The sequence below is a fragment of the Tenebrio molitor genome, chromosome 6 (genome assembly GCF_963966145.1).
Source record: "Tenebrio molitor chromosome 6, icTenMoli1.1, whole genome shotgun sequence".
Taxonomy (NCBI): Eukaryota; Metazoa; Arthropoda; class Insecta; order Coleoptera; family Tenebrionidae; genus Tenebrio; species Tenebrio molitor.
Genome location: NC_091051.1, coordinates 6458234 through 6476175, shown reverse-complemented (window position 1 = coordinate 6476175; position 17942 = coordinate 6458234). Strand labels below are relative to the sequence as shown.

The following is a 17942-nucleotide window of genomic DNA, read 5'->3' as shown; positions in this document are numbered from 1 at the left end:
CGATATTTCCAACAAATTTAGTCATGATTCAGCCCATAACAAATTTAATAATAAAAAGCCTGGACTTGATGTTATCACGTAAGTATAAAATTTGCATTAGGTTGTGAAATGATGAGACAGAGTGATTCACGTGTCTGTTCTTGGAGAGAGATAAATGTTCCATTCTGAGGGAATATTTTATGGAGGAACAGGGTGTTTAGGGTTTGGCAGCCAGAACGCTAGGCATGAGTCATGCTGCCTTTGATATTGATTTCTGTCAGCAGTTTAGAGAGAAGGGGCCTTCTCTTCACCCTCAAGAAAACTTTTCACTACCTAACAAATTATCACCGTTCACCACCTTAATTATATCCATTTTTTTTAAGAAATTCTCAAGCTTTGCACTATACCAAGGTTCGCAGTTAATTTCTGAATCTATTCTTTTATTATCGCCATCATCTGGCATTCGCTTCTTGGTCGGGACACTAAAAAAGCTTTCTTTATGGTCCATAAAGTCTCTCTCCTGAATTAATCAATAAACAATAGTAAGTATTGCAATTATCTCAGCTTTTAAGAGCTTTCTAGAATTAGATACAGTCGCGATGGGGTAATATGTATAACTCAAGTTTTAACACACTGTCCAAAAAATACTTCTACAATATCTATACATCTAACGTGTGTTTCGTATTCTGCTCACGCAGAACGTGCGTATCTCTGGCGGCATTGTTCGTTGATGTTATGTTTGCTCTTCTTCAAAAATTAAGTATCTAATTTGATATCTTTAAATATTTACACAAACTGAACTGCTTGCTGACTTGATTATTTCCTTTCTTAATTGATCGAATCTCAAGTTCTAAATTGGATCGTCGCTGTTAGTTTCGGTCAATTGGAAATATCCTCCTCCGCAAAGAAATTTCTACTGATCTTTAATTTTTTAATAATTCATGGGGATATCATCTTGTGTGATAAGATGTACAGGTAGAGAACCGTCTTAAGCATAGAGAAGCATCAACACAATCAAATTGCATCAACACAGTCAAATTAATTCTGACATTGTTGCTTCTCGTTAATTTAAAAAAGAATGTTATTCTAAAAGTAAATTTGGCGTCAGGAGACGAGAAGTTTGATTCATATAGACTAAAGGATGTTTTTTTAAATTTGGCGTCGAAGTAGGCGTTGAAGAGTCGATTGAGAGCGCACCACTCGTGTAAAAGCGTAAGATTTAAACAGCTGATCCGTGATCCGTAACCTGTATGGTGCGTTCACAATCGACAGTTCAACGCCTACTTCGACGCCAAATTTAAAAAAACACCCGTTATAGAGTATAAAATTGCTTAGCTTGTTTGTTTTACTGTTGGCTGTCATTAAATACAGAATTTTGATTGTATGAGTTAGGTTCAAATTTGAACCGGAATCTGACTAGAGAAATTGATTGAAGCACAAAATTAATGAAACAATGGTGGTTACGATATTGTTCAGCACATTCTTCTTCTAAGTATATACAGTCTGGCAACTTCATTACGAAAAAAAAATCGTTGGCTCAAAATAATTGAACTCGCTTGGTGATAAATCTGGATAGTATGGAGGATTTAGATTCATGTGTAGATTCTCAGTGTTTCTGTAGAATTAGGCCACGTCTGAAAGATGTGTTCTCTTTTTAGCCTGGTATGCCGGTTTCATATTTGTCTGTCAATAAATCGTAAGAAGTTTTAATGGTGAAATTCAAGGATTCTCTCTAATCAGTTGGTCAATTCATTCACGGTTTCGTAATTCACGAAAGAAATACGAATTGGGTTCGTTCATGTTGATACTCGTAGTTTAAAAAATAAATAAATAAAATTAATAAAATTTGATAGAAGCTTTTCGACAGTTTTTCTTAGTTAGTAATTGTGGTTTAAATTGGAACCACCTTCATTCAGTTAAATTTGAACATAGTTTCTTCTTCTTCAGTTCCATTACCTACATATACAGAGCGCCCAGAAATGTGGTAGCAAGTTTTTCGATTGGTCCCGCAAGATGACACATTTTTACAGAGACCTTTTTTATGCATGGCAACGCCGCTATCTAAATTGAGATAAATAAATGTCACGAATTGTCAAACGTAAGACATTCAAATTTAAATTTTATTGAAAATGCTCATTGCATAACTGAACCCTTCGAGCAACATCTCGACAAATTTTAGTACACAAATCGGGGGTAAAAATTGTTCGGAAAACGTCCTTAACATATTCTTTTGAAAAAATTCAAAAATTGAATGTTGCAAGATTGAACAAATTTGGCTTTTCGAAAGTGCCATCTTGTGACACTTTGTGTAAAAGTTGCTACCACATTTCTGGGCGCTCTGTATCTGTTTCTAATTACACATATCTCTCTTATTTCTTTAATTTAAATTGATGGTTCAATATACCTTCCTCAAGATATTCACTTAAAACAACCAGTTCTTTTTAGAATAATTTAGTAACTGTAAATTGTTTTTTATTATAATTTTCTTTTCTGCATATATTTTTTGCATCAATGAGAAAAACTGTTTTTAAACTACACATATTCATATCTACTTATATCTACATTGGAAGTAGTCGATTACTATTGTAAGATTTTCCTTGGAAATAGATAAGAGATACGGGGTATATCAAAATTGAGTTTTAAAAGAAGGGAAACTAACGTGTGTTCAAAAATTTCTCTTCAAATGCCTTGGTGTTCCATTAACAAATGGCTTAACTTCATCAGCTGTCAAACCATGAATATCAGACATCATTTATTCAGCTAACAAGCAGTGGTGTAAATTCTTTTTGCAAACAACAATTCTTTTTAAAACTAACCAGCGAGAGTTTTCCTGGTTTTCGTAGTGAGACAAGATGTTTTTTTACTCCAAGTTAGTTATCTAATTTATATTAAAATGTTGATCAATGTGAGGTTATGTCCCTGAAGGAAATGTGAAGCATACCAACAGAAACTACGCCGTGCGTTTGTAATGAAGGGAAGCAACCACAGTCTGCTAGAATACAATTTTTTGAAAGGCCCGTTACGTACAGAATATTTCTCCAACCCGGGTCTTAGATTTTTATACGACTTGTAACACAAAAAATAGACAACAGTCTTTCCAGAATTGTTCAGTAAAGTTATAAATTAAACAAAAGTAGACATCGCACTTACTCGTAGACCTGTCAGTAGCAAAGATCCAAGAAATTTCCTAAAAATGTGTTTATTTACAACAATGACTTTATTTGTTTATGAACTTTTATAAAAAGTAAAAAATGCTGTATGTGCTTTATTTACACATTGTTACCATAAATCCATCCAACTGTGGGTGAAATCTGATCAAGTTCATTCTTTTATGTCCCAATCAGCTATTGGTAATTTTGTTCGCATCTGCTAATTGCCGATTATATTTACCAGTGTTTGCTATAAATTTACCTGTTACTCATAAATTGATGCACGCCGAACTTCCTGAACCGATATTTCTCCCTCATGAGCTCGAAATCAATAAATTGGCTCCCCCTAAAAGCATGTTTTCTCTTTTAGAGCTGAACAACTATCAACGTGCAGTCTTGTTTTTTGTTACCCCCACAACCACAACAGTTTAAACAATTCTTATTTATTTCTGAAATTTAACCATGATCGTCTGCATAAATTAACCCTCTGAGAGTTCGGATCAAATTCAAACTCTCGTTAAGTAAACAATTACAGATTATTCAACGTAATTATATAATGGCCGTATTGTCTATCCGTTTGATTGTTGAGTTTCGTGGCAACATGCGGCTTTTATTTTGCATCTGATACCACCGAAACAAATCAAAGCAAAGACAAACCAAGCCTGTACCTCCCACAACATTTCTAATCAGTTTTTGGAGGTAATAAACACCGCCGAATCTAAATTACTGTCACGACATGCTAAAGTTAAAGTTCATTTTGCTTAAACATGACGTGTTCACGAGGAACGAGGATTTTTACACATCCCTTCTTTCTGTCATTCAACGTGGTACAGGTGCTCGACGTAGATTAACAGAAAATTAGATTAATTCCCTAAGATAAAACAGAAAAACTCATGTTATGCTTTTGACACGTTCACACGGTTCCCCAGTTGTTTATATAAAAGAATCAACCAGGAGAAGCTTACTCTAGAAATGTGTTACATTGGTGAATTATTTTGTTCATTCAACTAGAAATAATTGTGTTTCTGACGTTTGTTAATTTAATTCGGTTCACTTAATCGCGATAATAAGAATATAATTGTAAAAGTCAATGCAGAATTTCACGTTTTGTCGCTAGTCGATATTAAATACGTTATTTGATTTCTATTAGTGACATAATTTAATCGTGTTCCGGTTGAACGGATGTGGAAGATACGTGCCGCTATAAAATAATACGAATAGCAGATTGAATGAATTTTCATCGGAGTGACGTTATTTATTTTCAAATCAAAATGAATGACGGTTTAAACATTTGTTATTTAAATTCTCGATAACCATATCAGCATTGCAATTGCATCGCTGGAGCGTCAGTTTATCTCAAAATTGAAAATATGTGGCCGGCTTGAAAATACATCTATTTGTTGTATTAGCAACAATTATGTTTTACCACCATTCTGACACGTTTCGTAAAACTTACAAAAAGAATAACAGTCACAACTGTGTCATAAAATGAATTTCACATGCACCAACAGAAATTTTACTGCCAATTCACGTCGTAAGGAAATTCACCTTGTCACCTCAATTTGCTTTAGTAATGGAGACATCATGGAATGATATTAATTTCCTATATCACTGTTTGCACGATATTATTACCAAACGTTTTTCTGCAAGAATGTAATGAAAGAATCTCAGTTGAATTGAATTACAGGATTGGAATTTATAAAGAGGGCTCATTTCATTATGATTTCTTTGCCGATTTCATTTTAACATGAAAAGTTCAAATTATTTGGTTTATCAAAAGGCATTGAATATGTCTTGGAACGCATAAGAAAATGTCATGCTTTGCGGCATAAATTTTAGGGCTAATAAATAAGATCAGTGCTACAAACAGGATTTGGTGAACAAGTAAAAAACTTCTTCGCATACTTATTGCAGAATTACATTGAAACCGTACTATATTTCTTGATCATCACCATTTTATCGTTCTTGATAAAATAATATACATAAAGTCGGTACAGGTTGCAAAGAAGCATCTTGCAACCGACATTGAGAAATTTGCCTAATGTAACGATGTTTGCAACGACTGCAACAGTTACTTGTTTGGTGTGCGTCGGGATTCTAGTTACATTTTTTTAACTGTCAAACGCACTGTCAAATTGCTGACTTTTAGGTTATGTGTATTAAATGTTCTCCTTGTAAACGTTATATCAATTTGACAGGGATTTCAAATCTCATGAAAGAAAGAAGCGCCAACGTCGCCAACTATAAATGTTGTAAATTACCAGAAATGTTACCAACATAATTTTTTCCCCTGCTTCTTTGCAACCTGTACCGACTTTAGAAGGAAAGGAAATGTTTTCAGTAATCGTAAAATAGAAAAACAACTACGCTGGTTTGCTGAACTACTGATAAGCAAATGAAGTGTGCTAATGAGGCTGCGCTACTTCATAATTTTTGTTGTGTACAACTCTTCCCACAAACCTGCTCCCCATAACCCCAGTGGTATGCGAGAGAATTCCAATCAGGCCATTCCAATAATTTCTGTTTTTGTTGTGTGCACGTGGTTACGAAACTGATCTTGTTATTTTTGGGTCGAGATTATTTTTCCTCTCACAGCGCAACAACAAGCAGAAAAACTTCAAAAATAATTTCTCTCGAACCGTTACATTTCTAGTGTGATGGCGGTTACTGTTTCATTATCTGAACAGAAATTCGTCCAGGCCAGAAAAACTTTGAAGGGAAAACGCAAAATTGAGACATGCACGCTTATTTTCCATTAAATTTGTCGCATAAAAAGGGACGTTGTATTCCCAAGGTTTTTTTACAAAAGGTCTGAACAGTTGAATACACGAACAAAAAACTTTCATATTTCATTTGTTGTTGGTTGTCTTTAAATTGAAATACCTGAAAAAACGGTATCTGAGAACTGTTTCGCATAAAAAATGACAGACAAGTCTGGAAGTAGATAGAATTAATTCTATTTCTATAATTCTAAACTGAAAAGTCCTACTTAATCACGATTTAGAGTTGAGCGGTTTTCAACTGTTTCGAAGTATCTGAGATGTCATAGAAGTACAGCTCGTGTCGAAGCTTTGGTTGTGTTTCCTGTGTATGTTGTGTATTAGAGTTGTGGAGATCTGTTACCAATAGGGATATAATCATGTCAGGAAACAACGGTGTAGGTTAGTATTCAGTTAGGTTTCTAATCTATTTCAGACACTCGCGTGCTAACAACTTATTATGAGAGATTGTCTCATGTATCTGAAATCCGACCCACCAACTTCTTGTTTATGTTAATACCACAAATCTTTGCAATTAAGTTATCACACTGTTTGAGAGCTTTACGCTGCAACAACACAGTTTCTTAGAGCTTTGTGGTCGAAACTATTTGGAATTTCCTGGTTGTACTGATTGTAAAAAAAATACGTGCTTGTAACCAACAAGTACTGAAGCAGTTTTAAGCGAAACAACGTTTTGCAGCAAAATATTTGTTTTAATTAAACCTCTGGCGATAATAGTATTATTTTGGTGGATGCGCCGGGATATTACCGGTCGAAATGACGAGGCAAAAGCTATTTTGAAATTACATTTCCTAGCAATTATTTATGATGTATTTCTGTTAAAAGCAACATTAAAAGGAAATCGACCGAATCATTAGCGAACTGTTATCGATTTAATGCCGTTATCAAAACGCACAGCCACAATTTATTTGGTTGAGAAGGCTTCGTGCGCGCGGACGTTTAAAAAGTTGCCATTAAAATTATAGAGGGTTTTTTTATTGTTCTAAGCTTAGAGAAACTTTTATGAAAAAACTTCATTTTGATCGTTTCCTGTACTTTTGAATAATTTTGCGACTGAAAGCTAACTCATAAAATGTGGTGCAACAATTGCCGAATACTTTTTGGTCGTGCTGGGGTAATAATACACAAGGCAAAAGATTTGAAATCAGTTGCACAGTGGACTGGGCGAGTATAAACATCGACCAGGGACTTTAATTAACCGGAGTGTAATTTAACTTGACTCCACAGAGAGGGTGTGCATGCGTCAGGATCCATTAAGCCTGGAAAGTGACCCCTAAAAACGGACGAATAGAGATTATTTAGCTCTAAACATTTTGCATCAGAAACGTTACGATCCACACCTCTTGACGACACCAAACACTTGAAATCTCGTCCAGATCTCTATTGCAGGCATTACGAAAGTCTTCGTAATTTTGCAGAATTTCATAAATCAAGTGCTCCAAGCTTTGGGAGTTGTCCAAGTCTTTCGGATTGTTTTACTTGCACAAAGAATTTAGATGCCAAGATCAATAACAGTCTCTCCAAATATATGGTAATGAACAGGATCCATAAAGAAATTTCATAATTAATGTTTAAAGATTTAAAAAGTTTGCGGGAAACGAAATTGGATTTTATTAATAAAGTTGTTAAACTAGGGCCTTGTTAGGAATTAGTTTCGACTTACCGATTTGTCTGGAATTATAAAATATGGCCAGTAAATTCAGGTGTGCAAACTTTGCTTGTTGAAACTTGGCAATTATAGGACGGAAGCTATTAGGGGTTGAAATTTAAATGATATTACTTTAGTTTGGTACGAACTGGAGCAGCACACTTCAAATCCGAATTGTCTAGACCTAGAGACTGAACTCCTTCTATTCTTTTTTTTTGTCTTCAACTCTGACTCGAACATATTGATTGAATTTGTTGTTGTTGTTGCAGGGTCTTCAAGACAGTGGTTTAAACAGTGGTGCCGTTTCCCATTTTGAACCTCAGGTGTCAATGTTGTGTGACGCGGGACCACATGGGCAGGAAGCATACCACCCCAAATACATGACGGAGCAGGGAGAATGGGTGTCGGACCTCTACTCCAAAGCGACATGTTTCAAGGACAAGATGGACATATTAAACTACTGCAAGAAGGTACGGAACGATCTTCCTCCTTTTATTTTATTATTATGGCTTCGCCCAAGCTAAATCGAAAACTCGTACAAGTGGGCATTAAATTAGCGACATATTGGACGAATATCTCCATTCCGGAGGGAACGTGTTGACGTTTTATTGCTCGAATCTTATAAGGTTCATCCTAAGTTATTGCACTTTTTCCTGCAATCTCGCATATAGAAATTTTTTCGGAACAGGAACAAGACGATTCCGCAAATATTCCGCTTGCGTTTTATTCATCTGTTTATATTGCGATTTGCCGACGGAACCCTCAGACCAAATTTTTATGATTGTGGGACACCGTAAGCTCTTTTTAAACAGAAAATAATTGTTCGGAAGCGTTTAATATCCGATGCGTTTGTCGCTTCCACCAACCTAAAAATTAATGTTTGTTGAAAATTTGCAATCTTCAGGACGTCGAATGTATTCGATCTTGGAGTTGCTCCCCTTGCAAGAAGTGTATTAATATGAAGGCCCAATTATTGATGGGGCCCTGAATAAGCTTCAATTAAGACGGTTAAAAGGGGGTTGATTTCGAACACAAGGCAGAAATTGGGTATTCAATAATCTTGATTTGTCTTGAAATTCCATTCGAGAAATGAAGGAATCGCAACCAAGTGTTATCTCCAGTGTGCGAGGAACCGCGTTTAGATTTTGGTAAACAAAACTGGAGCTTGACCTTTCTTGAAAAACAGCGATCCAAATGATAGACAAAGGGGAAGCGACTTTCGCCCTTTCCGCCACATTAACACTTGATCCGTCACAATTATCGGAAGAGACAAAGGGTGTGAGGAGAAGGTTTATGACATAACTGCTCTTTATTCGGTTGAAGTAATAGCAATCGACATATATTTGAGTAACCAATTAAGGATACACGAAATAGGCAGAGCAAGTTAGGTCTTTGACAGTTCCAAGAGCTTGTTCTGGAGCGTTTAATTTAATTTTCAGCACCGCGTAGTTTACTAACTCCAATTCCACAACCACATACCATAGTTTCCCATTTATCTTGAACACACGTTCAACATAAATTTGTCATTGGATCGGGTTGTGGAAAAAGTGCAAGGTTCGAGGTCACCTCTTCATTACGACGGTTCCGCCGGTTAATTTAGAGATGACGTACAACGACGCATTTTAATCAAATTTGCAATGGCAATGTAAAATATCCCGCAAAGAGGCCAATCAATATTTGAAAAGCGCCATTCAGATTTTGCCGCTTCAGGAAGCCCGCGTTTGTTGAAAAGAGTAAATGGAAATATTTGTGGGGCGAGTGCGTGATGGACGACGATAAAGTTAAAACAGCGAGCGTATTGATTGATCGACAAAATCAACATGCCGTTATTATTCTTGATCACCTCGACGCAACTCTGTTAATCAAACTTCGGTCGAATGCAAACGAGAATCGTTAATTAAAAATAGAGGTGGCTCGTCTTTGTTTTGTTGAATTTCATTCGAGCTCTTTAAGGAGAGCGTTAAATGGTACGTGTGCATATCTGGAGAATAAATGGCGGACAAATTTAATTTGCGAGCAATATTTCGACGTGTGCCGGAATTACGTATGCCGGAGTGGTTCTCGAAAACGTAATTACAACGCCGCATTTTACTCAATAGATCTGTCATTGTCATGTTGTCTTGTCAGAGGGTAATGTTTCCAGTCGGCGTAATTGCAATTCCGAGACGAGGAAATAATCATCGCATGTTATATCCACCCGAAACTTTCAACAAATACCTATTGATCTTTCCACCTCGTTTCAGACCTGACGTCGGTCAACGTCTGCACTGTCACATCCCCGGCGATAACACCCTTCAGGGATCACAATCAAAAACCATTTATTATTTTTTCTTCTTCGTCTCTTTTCATAATTGGCCGCACTGACAACTCGTCTGATCCCCAGCCCTATTGGTGGTCTAATTTACATGGAAATGAAAAATATCGCAAGATTCCTTTTCAAGCACTTTCTTCATCTGCAATTTTTGGACTAAACCAATTTATTAGTGCTCATGTCGCGCTCCAAATGAAATACAAAAAAAAAGACAATTAGTCACGATTAAGGGGAAAATATCGAGCTGACTTTACCAAAGAAACGGTTCACTCTCATTTCCAGTTGTAAATTCGATTCTGATCGGGGCCTGGGAGAAATTTGCTTCATATTTTCGTTCCCAGATGGTCTCTCGTCATCTTCTCAACTTTTTAACGTTCTCTTTCATGATGTTTCCCTAATGGTGGAGCCGTCTAAAGGTCACACATTCATGACAAACCAACCGTCAAAAAATTGACGCCAAAGTCCTGGAAAATTCGATTATAGTTCAGTGCATTATAAATTTGATTAAAATCGACGTGGGTAGATGAAACATGGACCTCTGCACAACCTACATTTTCTATGTTGAGCTATCAATCGAATTAAAAATAAAATTTGTCTTGCCAACTTGCTCATGAAATAATAATGCTTTCATAAGTTCTAATGTAATCAATATGCCTTTGAAGGAGGTTTTATTTTGCGTCAAAGCTCATTCCAATTATGTGAAACCCTCTTGAAGGGTAATTTTTCACATTGTGTTTAACGAAAAATAATGGGAATTGTCTGATGATAATTGCTGTTTAAAGCTTCGAAATTGTCTGTTTATGGCAGTGTTAAGTAAAATTAACGCGTGATTTGTAACAGCATCAAGTACTTTAAAATAATAAAATAACGCTTAGTAAAATTATTTTAAAATAAACAACCATTGTAGAACATGGAGACAAATATTTGGCACAAATTGACACTACACTACACATCATCAATAACATTAAAGCAAAATTAGTGGATATATTAATAAATGAAACCGTAACAAACACTGTTGGTAGATTTTGTAGCAATTATTTAAGATTGTAGCAATTAAACGGTTTAGAACAAGTGGAAAATAATTTTTTCACCGACAGATTTTGCGTTTTTGACAGACACGGGACACTTGACATCATTTTGCTACGCGATAAAAAATAGAACGGCGCAGCATCATGTCATTTATCTTAATAGTCCGTTTTTTTTATAATCAATTGTCAGCGTCAAAATACAGAAAAAGAACAAACTGTATATTAAAAACCATTGACATTTCCGTTTGGTCCAGTTAATTTTAGTCCAGTTCTATCTCAATTTCACCCTAAATTTCCCCTAGATCATTATTGGGGGTTATGTTGCAAATGTTTATGAGTATGATAGCCATTTGCACCGTCGTAGTTTACAATTAAGAAGAGCTTAAAACCTTGGTTACAATTATTGAAATCGTAGCAACAATTGTTTTTAAGCTTGATTTAAAAATAAGGAACGTCGGTGCAAACGGCCATTAGACACGTGTTTAATTTAAATTGTCAAATGTGACAATCAGCGAGAATTTCAAAAGTCAATGTTTCAAACGTGATTTATAAAATTCACTGTTTCGAATTTTCTACCAACCTGACAACACTTTGACAATTGATTATAAAAAAAACAGACTTTAGAAGAATTGACAAGACAGTTTATAACAATATTTAAAAAAGATTCTAACGAAAATTTGGTCAGTTAGATGGCTGTCAATCCACCACAAGTGGCGGGAAAAATTCTGCGGCGCTACCAATTGTAAACTAAACAACTTGAAATAATCAGCATGGCGCGTTCAGTATTTTTTGTTGCGTCATGTTTTGGCACTAAATTTAAAAACGTAAAATGTATCACTGAATGGAGTTTAGCTGCATAAAATTGGAAGGAATTTTATATTCTGGTTCTATTAAAGAAACTGACTTTTATGTACAGCTTAAGATAATCCGAGTTGCTTCAAGTTCACCGCTGATGGTATTCATTCTGGAAAAATCAATAGATTTATGAATTCTTTAAGATTTTGCTCTTAGCGCTGGAGGTATCAACTTTTTCCATGCAGATTATATCGGAAGTAATAGCGTATTTAAGTAATTGACTTACGAGCTTGCATAAGCCTGGTTCTAAAATTTATTAAACATTTCCACAATAAGCGTCTTAATTGTCCGAACTTGGAATAACAATAGAGAGATAGAGTGGGAATTGTGTAACAATATTCGGATGAGGTCGACGTTCTCACTATTCAATAAACCAGTAAGCAATTCGTATTCAAATTCCAGTGAACACCTTTGTGAGAGTGCACAGGACGAAAGTTACGTCGATTACCACACCCTCCTGCAAACCCAAACAGCTCTCTGACAATTTAATTACATGATAGGGAAAACAAGAGATGCAATACAAATACTTGTTTTAAACATGAGACGGTATCGTAATTAAAATAAGGAGAGGGACAATTGAGCTTCTAGTCAAAGCATGATTTGTGCAAAAGTGCTTTCCACCTCCTTTTAATTAGTGAACGTTTTCATTTTGGGTCCTGGTCGGGTGTGATGTCGAGGTATAAGATCGTCTGATGCAGGGAAACTATCAAGACGTGCTGGTTTTTATTGGCACAATAATTTGCGGAAAAAGTGCTCATAAATAAGGAAAAAATAAACATCTGTTATCGTTCTGACTGTTCTCTTGAAACGTTTTGTTCGAGGATCGATCACTCGAGGCAATAATGGCCGAGATAATCAATCAATCCACCCCTCGCGGCAAATATCATTAGATTTGATATCTTTGAAAACCATAGACATTTGACAAAAATTTCATTAAGACTTTTCACCGGAAACTTTCCCGCAAAAAGCCAATTTGTTATTATCGCGGCCGATCCATCATTATTATTAATCCATTTCCCTTTTTCTTCGTTTTCATTCCAGGTGTACCCGAAAAGAGATATCACCAACATCGTCGAGAGCAGTCATTATTTGAAGATTGGATCGTGGTGTAAGGCAGGCTCCACACCTGGGTCTCAAGCCAGAGGCAAATGCAAAACTGCGAGATGGGTTAAACCATTCCGATGTTTAGGTGAGTTGTTTTCGTTCAATTTGACCGATACCCTTGTTTGTTTAGCGACTTGGCCAATATTGATCTTCTCTGAAGAATTAAATTGGTGCCATCAATTTCTTAGAATCGGCTTTAATCATAAAGGAACAAAGGCCCTGCCAATACCACGTTCGTTATAGAAATCTCCCCATTGTCACTTTGGAATTACATAATGTGAGGACAGTGCTATTGTTTCCATGTACGATTTTAATGGTACGTTGCACTGGAACGTACCACTTTTAAATTTTCGGGCAATCAATTCACATAACCATGTCACATTCTCAAAGGGTACTGCGTAACGTCTGTTTACACTTTCCCACATTTACCGCTACAAATGTAGAGTAATTTCGTTAAAAACATATTGCAGACACAACTTACACTGTCTTCTTATCATAAAGAAAATTTACGTATTTAACGCAAACTGCGGAAATGGTGAAATACTAGGTTAGAGAGACATTTTCAAGCAACTTTTACGTTTACATTAAACTGCAAACAGTGTATTGGAAGTTGCTTAATGGAAAAACATCTGCTGAGTAATTAAAGAAAGTTCTAATTTTAATTTTAAAACTGATTGAAAAACGAGTAAGGAGAAAAACCGTAAGGTTCTTTACTGCAAGGATACTCGAATCATTATTCTTAATTATTTTCCAATTAATAGTTCTGTATTTGTTCTCTGGGTTAATATCTATAAATTTTCTTCGTGTAAATTTACGCATAGCTCAACATAACTCAACAGTTGAAAGATACCTAATAATGATTTAAGAGTACCTATATGAGATTGTACAATATTGCAATTGGTAATCGCAGATTTCAAATGTGCTGATAAATGCATCATGCCAGATAGTCAGCAGACTATAGTTGCTTAAATTAATTATTTTTGGCAATTATTAACTGCTCAAAATAGACCAGGAAAGTCTTCTTTAGTTCAAGATAAGACGATTAAAAGCAAGAATCTTAATCCGATTAACTACCAGAAAAAAGGACGATCCCTTGAACTTGCAGTAAAAGTTAAGATCCTTTTTCTTATATTGTCTTCGGACACTGACAGTTAAATGAAAAAAAAAGTACTGCCATTCTAACATAAAACGCCCAGAAATTTGTTTAGTTTCAATCTGTAGTTTTGCAGGAAACATCAAGATTTCAAGAATTTTTTTAAACATTACAGACAAAAATTGTTCAACTGGTTTTTTATTTTTAATGATCCGAAATAGGGTCAAAAATTACTTTGGGTAAAATCTTCATCGTAATGTTTAGAGGGTGTAACTTTTTCCGTATATTTTTTTAACAAATTTCGGATTCACCCCCTGTAAGACTGAAGTTGTATTTTCTTCGATAATGCACTTTGATAAGACAATTTTGTTCTAAAATGATAGTACAGTGTCAGTGTTAGTTTCAGTGCACTAAGTGCTTGCTACTGTTGTGTTTTAGTTGCATTAAGCGGAAGCTCATATGAGTGCATAGTAAAAAGCTGCGACGTGGCTTTTAGCATTACATATTATCTACCACTTTAGATACTTTCTCGTCAGCTATTTTCTTTATTATGAAGGTTTTAAGTAGATAAACCAACAAGAATTTTATCAAGTAATTAATGTCACTTACAATTACATATTATCATATAATATTCAGATTAATTCTCTTTATTCATTTTCAACATTGTCTTGCTTTAGTTCAGCATAGAATAGCAGTTGTGGTCATAAATAATACCATGACAAAAGAAAAAATATAATCTATTGTTCCTTTGACCATATGGGAGCTGTCATTACCACGCCTTTAACGAATCAGAAGAGTTTAATAGTTGAATTAGTATATTATGATACGAGTCTTATAAGCAGCATTTTATCGCACGCACGGTTTTAGAGCACGACGAGCGTAGCGAGGAGTGCCCTAAAGGAGTAAGTGCGATAAAATGCCTTATAAACGAGATGTCATACAGTATTTTTTCTACTTTGCCACTTTTTCAATGAAAAAAAAATAATTTGAAAGTCTGGGGAATTTAGTTGAAGGATTCCACCCAAGGTCACGTCTGCGGTCTGCTACGACACCACAGTATCCGTCAAAATTAAAAAATTAAATTTCACTATTTTTAGTATTACTATTATATCACGCCTTTTCCTATTACGATACGCAAAACAGTATCGTAATAGCATCAGTACGAACGCAAAGTAGAAAAAGTTATTTATGCAACATGTGTATAAAACACTACTTTACTAGTTTACATACATAAGCGCACCAAGTGTTTTAATCCCACTTCTAAAAAAGTGCTTTATACACAAGTTGCAAAACTTATTTTTACATCAATTCTCTACTGTCATGGCGTAACTAAGAGTAAAAAAATCGTGTGCACATTTAGAGTCAATTTACATTATTTCCATAAAATGAGTAAATAAAGTGAGGTGGTCAAAGGAATGGTGGGTTGCCAGCCATTCCACCAGGAATTCTGTTTCTTTACTTCTGTAGCAAGTTAAGCAAAACTAGGTTAAGCACAAGCACTGCAAAGTACTAAAATGTAAGATAAAACTCTCCAAGCTATAAAATAAGGTATTTTGTCTAGTATTGATACATAATGTGAATCTTTATGACGTTCGTCTGAATGTCGGAACGCCATATTTTACAGTACTAGTGCGGTAAAATGTCACGCTAAGTTAATTTTTTGCACTTTCGTCGTGATTTCGCTGGTGTTAAAGTTACAACAGCCGCATTTGCTGCTCAATGTCGATATCTGAAGAAATACTTTCTTGATCTGAATCGTGGACATCGTCTGCATTTTGACAATGGTGATTGGAAGCTTGACACAAATAAAAAATCTCTCCATACTTGGGTTTGTGTAGTACTATTCTTTCTCATTTAATAATCCTTCCTTACGATAATAATAATTGATAAGTAGACAAAAGGTCGTATCATATTCCCTAACTTCATATTACGATATTTATTTCGTAAATAAGTTTCGTAAATAAAGTACACTTTAGACGCGTAATACTGATTAAAAAATAACTTTTTTCTAATTCATTTATGAAAAGCAACCATTGTGATATGTCATTTTAGTTGTGAAGCGTGCTTCATTTAATAACTAGTGAAAAAAGTGACATACATATTATCACTAGTGTAAAAAAGTGACATTAGTGATATTAGTAGTATTATCCCGGAAAATTATTGAAATAGCAGATTTAAACAGGATTTTAATCAGAATGTGTGCTTTTCGTAACTAAATTAGAAAAAATCTTGTATGAAACACGTAGTAAAATGGCAATTTTTTTGCACACATGTTGGACCATTCGTTGACACTCGTGGTCCAATTACTCCAATTGTCATGTCTAGTGCAAAAAAGACGCTCATTTTGCAACTCGTTGCATAAATAGCTATTTTTAATGATGTTGCAAAAAATAATTTTCTGCCAGGATTCTCTTTTCTGTGTTAATAAATTGTTAAACCGTTGTGTTGAATATGTGTTAAAATATAGTAAATTTTACTCGTAAGTGTTTTTCCGAGCGTAGAACTGGAATGCTTTTCTGGAACAAGAGAGGCAAGGCAGGTGGAATAAAAGATACACGAAGCTTGTTTATTTTTGTGTCAGGTTTAGCCAAGAAACAGAAATGGATAGGGACGAACCTTATCACACCCACAATTTTTCCATGTTCCTCTACAATCCGACATTACAATATCATGTTGAGTTGTCCGTCACAACATACATTCACGTCTCAACCCCACCATATAAAATCGCACTTTACACTTACCATTCACCAGCTATCAGACCATCCAGCAAGCGTGGAAGTCATGAAAGTGCTTTGAAATCGTGAGATCAGGACCGCCGCGACATAACACTCGATTTTCCGTTGTACAAAAGCTCCCGCCCCACATAATATTCAGTTTTCCCCCGTACGAAGGAGTTCGCGAGTGGTATGTTTGGTCTTCGACGGCGTCTCTCGTATCGCTTTATTTCACATACACGAAATCCAATATCAAGAACCGTTCTTATTTACCCATTTTTATTCGAGACCAGCCGCTGACCTTTATGCGGACTTCGTTTTCAGGAAATATGAAATGTGAATTTTTGATGTCGACAGTCGCGACTATTTTTTATTGCTTTTTCTCGGATATAAATGGATTCAATTTTCAGCCGCATTATCCTTGCCGATATTTTTCGCAGACAAATTGAAACGCCGCTGTCATTTTCACTTGATTATTCAATTTTCATTTCGCATAATTAAAAAAAAAAACTCCAAGTCACGCGGTTCCGGTTACGTTACTTATTTCGTTGTGCGAGATTTTTAATTTCGCTGTAATCTGCACGCTATCCCTGTCTCCATATTTTTATTTATAACGCCGAGAACAAAAACGAAGGATATTTTTAAAAGTGGGTTAACCAGTGAATCTGTTCTTTTAATCTTTTATTTGATTTTTCTACTATCAACCTTTCGACGACCACATACCAAAAAGTTTCCAAGAATGAATGTCCTCCAAAATGCATAACCACCAACCAGCACAATAATAAATATTTCTACAACTTCAAACATTTTGTTCATCTAAAATTCTAAATCACATCTATTAAAATTTTCCTGCAGAAAATTTTTGTTTCGGTGTGAATTTTGCAGCACAGTAAAATTGCAGTGGCAGTAATTTACCCGATTGGGGCTGCGCTTTTAAAAGCTTCGAAATCCCTAGTTTAACGCTATTAGATCTACATAAAAGCAAACGCTAGTTCGTTTCAAAATACGCAGTTATAAAAACGATACGGACTGAAGCGAGCTTTTTAGAATGTGCATTCGCACATGCACAATGCAAAACGGTAAATTTATCTCGAGAATTCACGATAACAGAATAAAGAGGCTTGCTGGAATTGTGTAAAATTGAATTCTCTACACTGGTCTTGAAAGCGTTACTTTGCTGAAGGGTGCGAGATTTAGCGAAATAATTTAATACAGTACGAAGCTTGTGGTAAAAGTAATAAATCCGCGTCTCGGTTACACCACAAGATGACAGTATGCATA

At 35.4% G+C, this 17942-nt stretch overlaps 1 protein-coding gene across 1 annotated transcript in view; it reads left to right on the top strand.

The window, feature by feature from the left end:
• The window catches only part of Appl (amyloid-beta-like protein), a 45605-nt gene that overhangs the window by 17684 nt on the left and 9979 nt on the right, over positions 1 to 17942 (top strand). Inside the window, exons 2-3 of the mRNA XM_069052030.1 lie at positions 7826 to 8026; positions 12792 to 12939. Coding sequence (XP_068908131.1) covers positions 7826 to 8026; positions 12792 to 12939 — 349 coding nt within the window. The remainder of the gene's footprint in view (positions 1 to 7825; positions 8027 to 12791; positions 12940 to 17942) is intronic.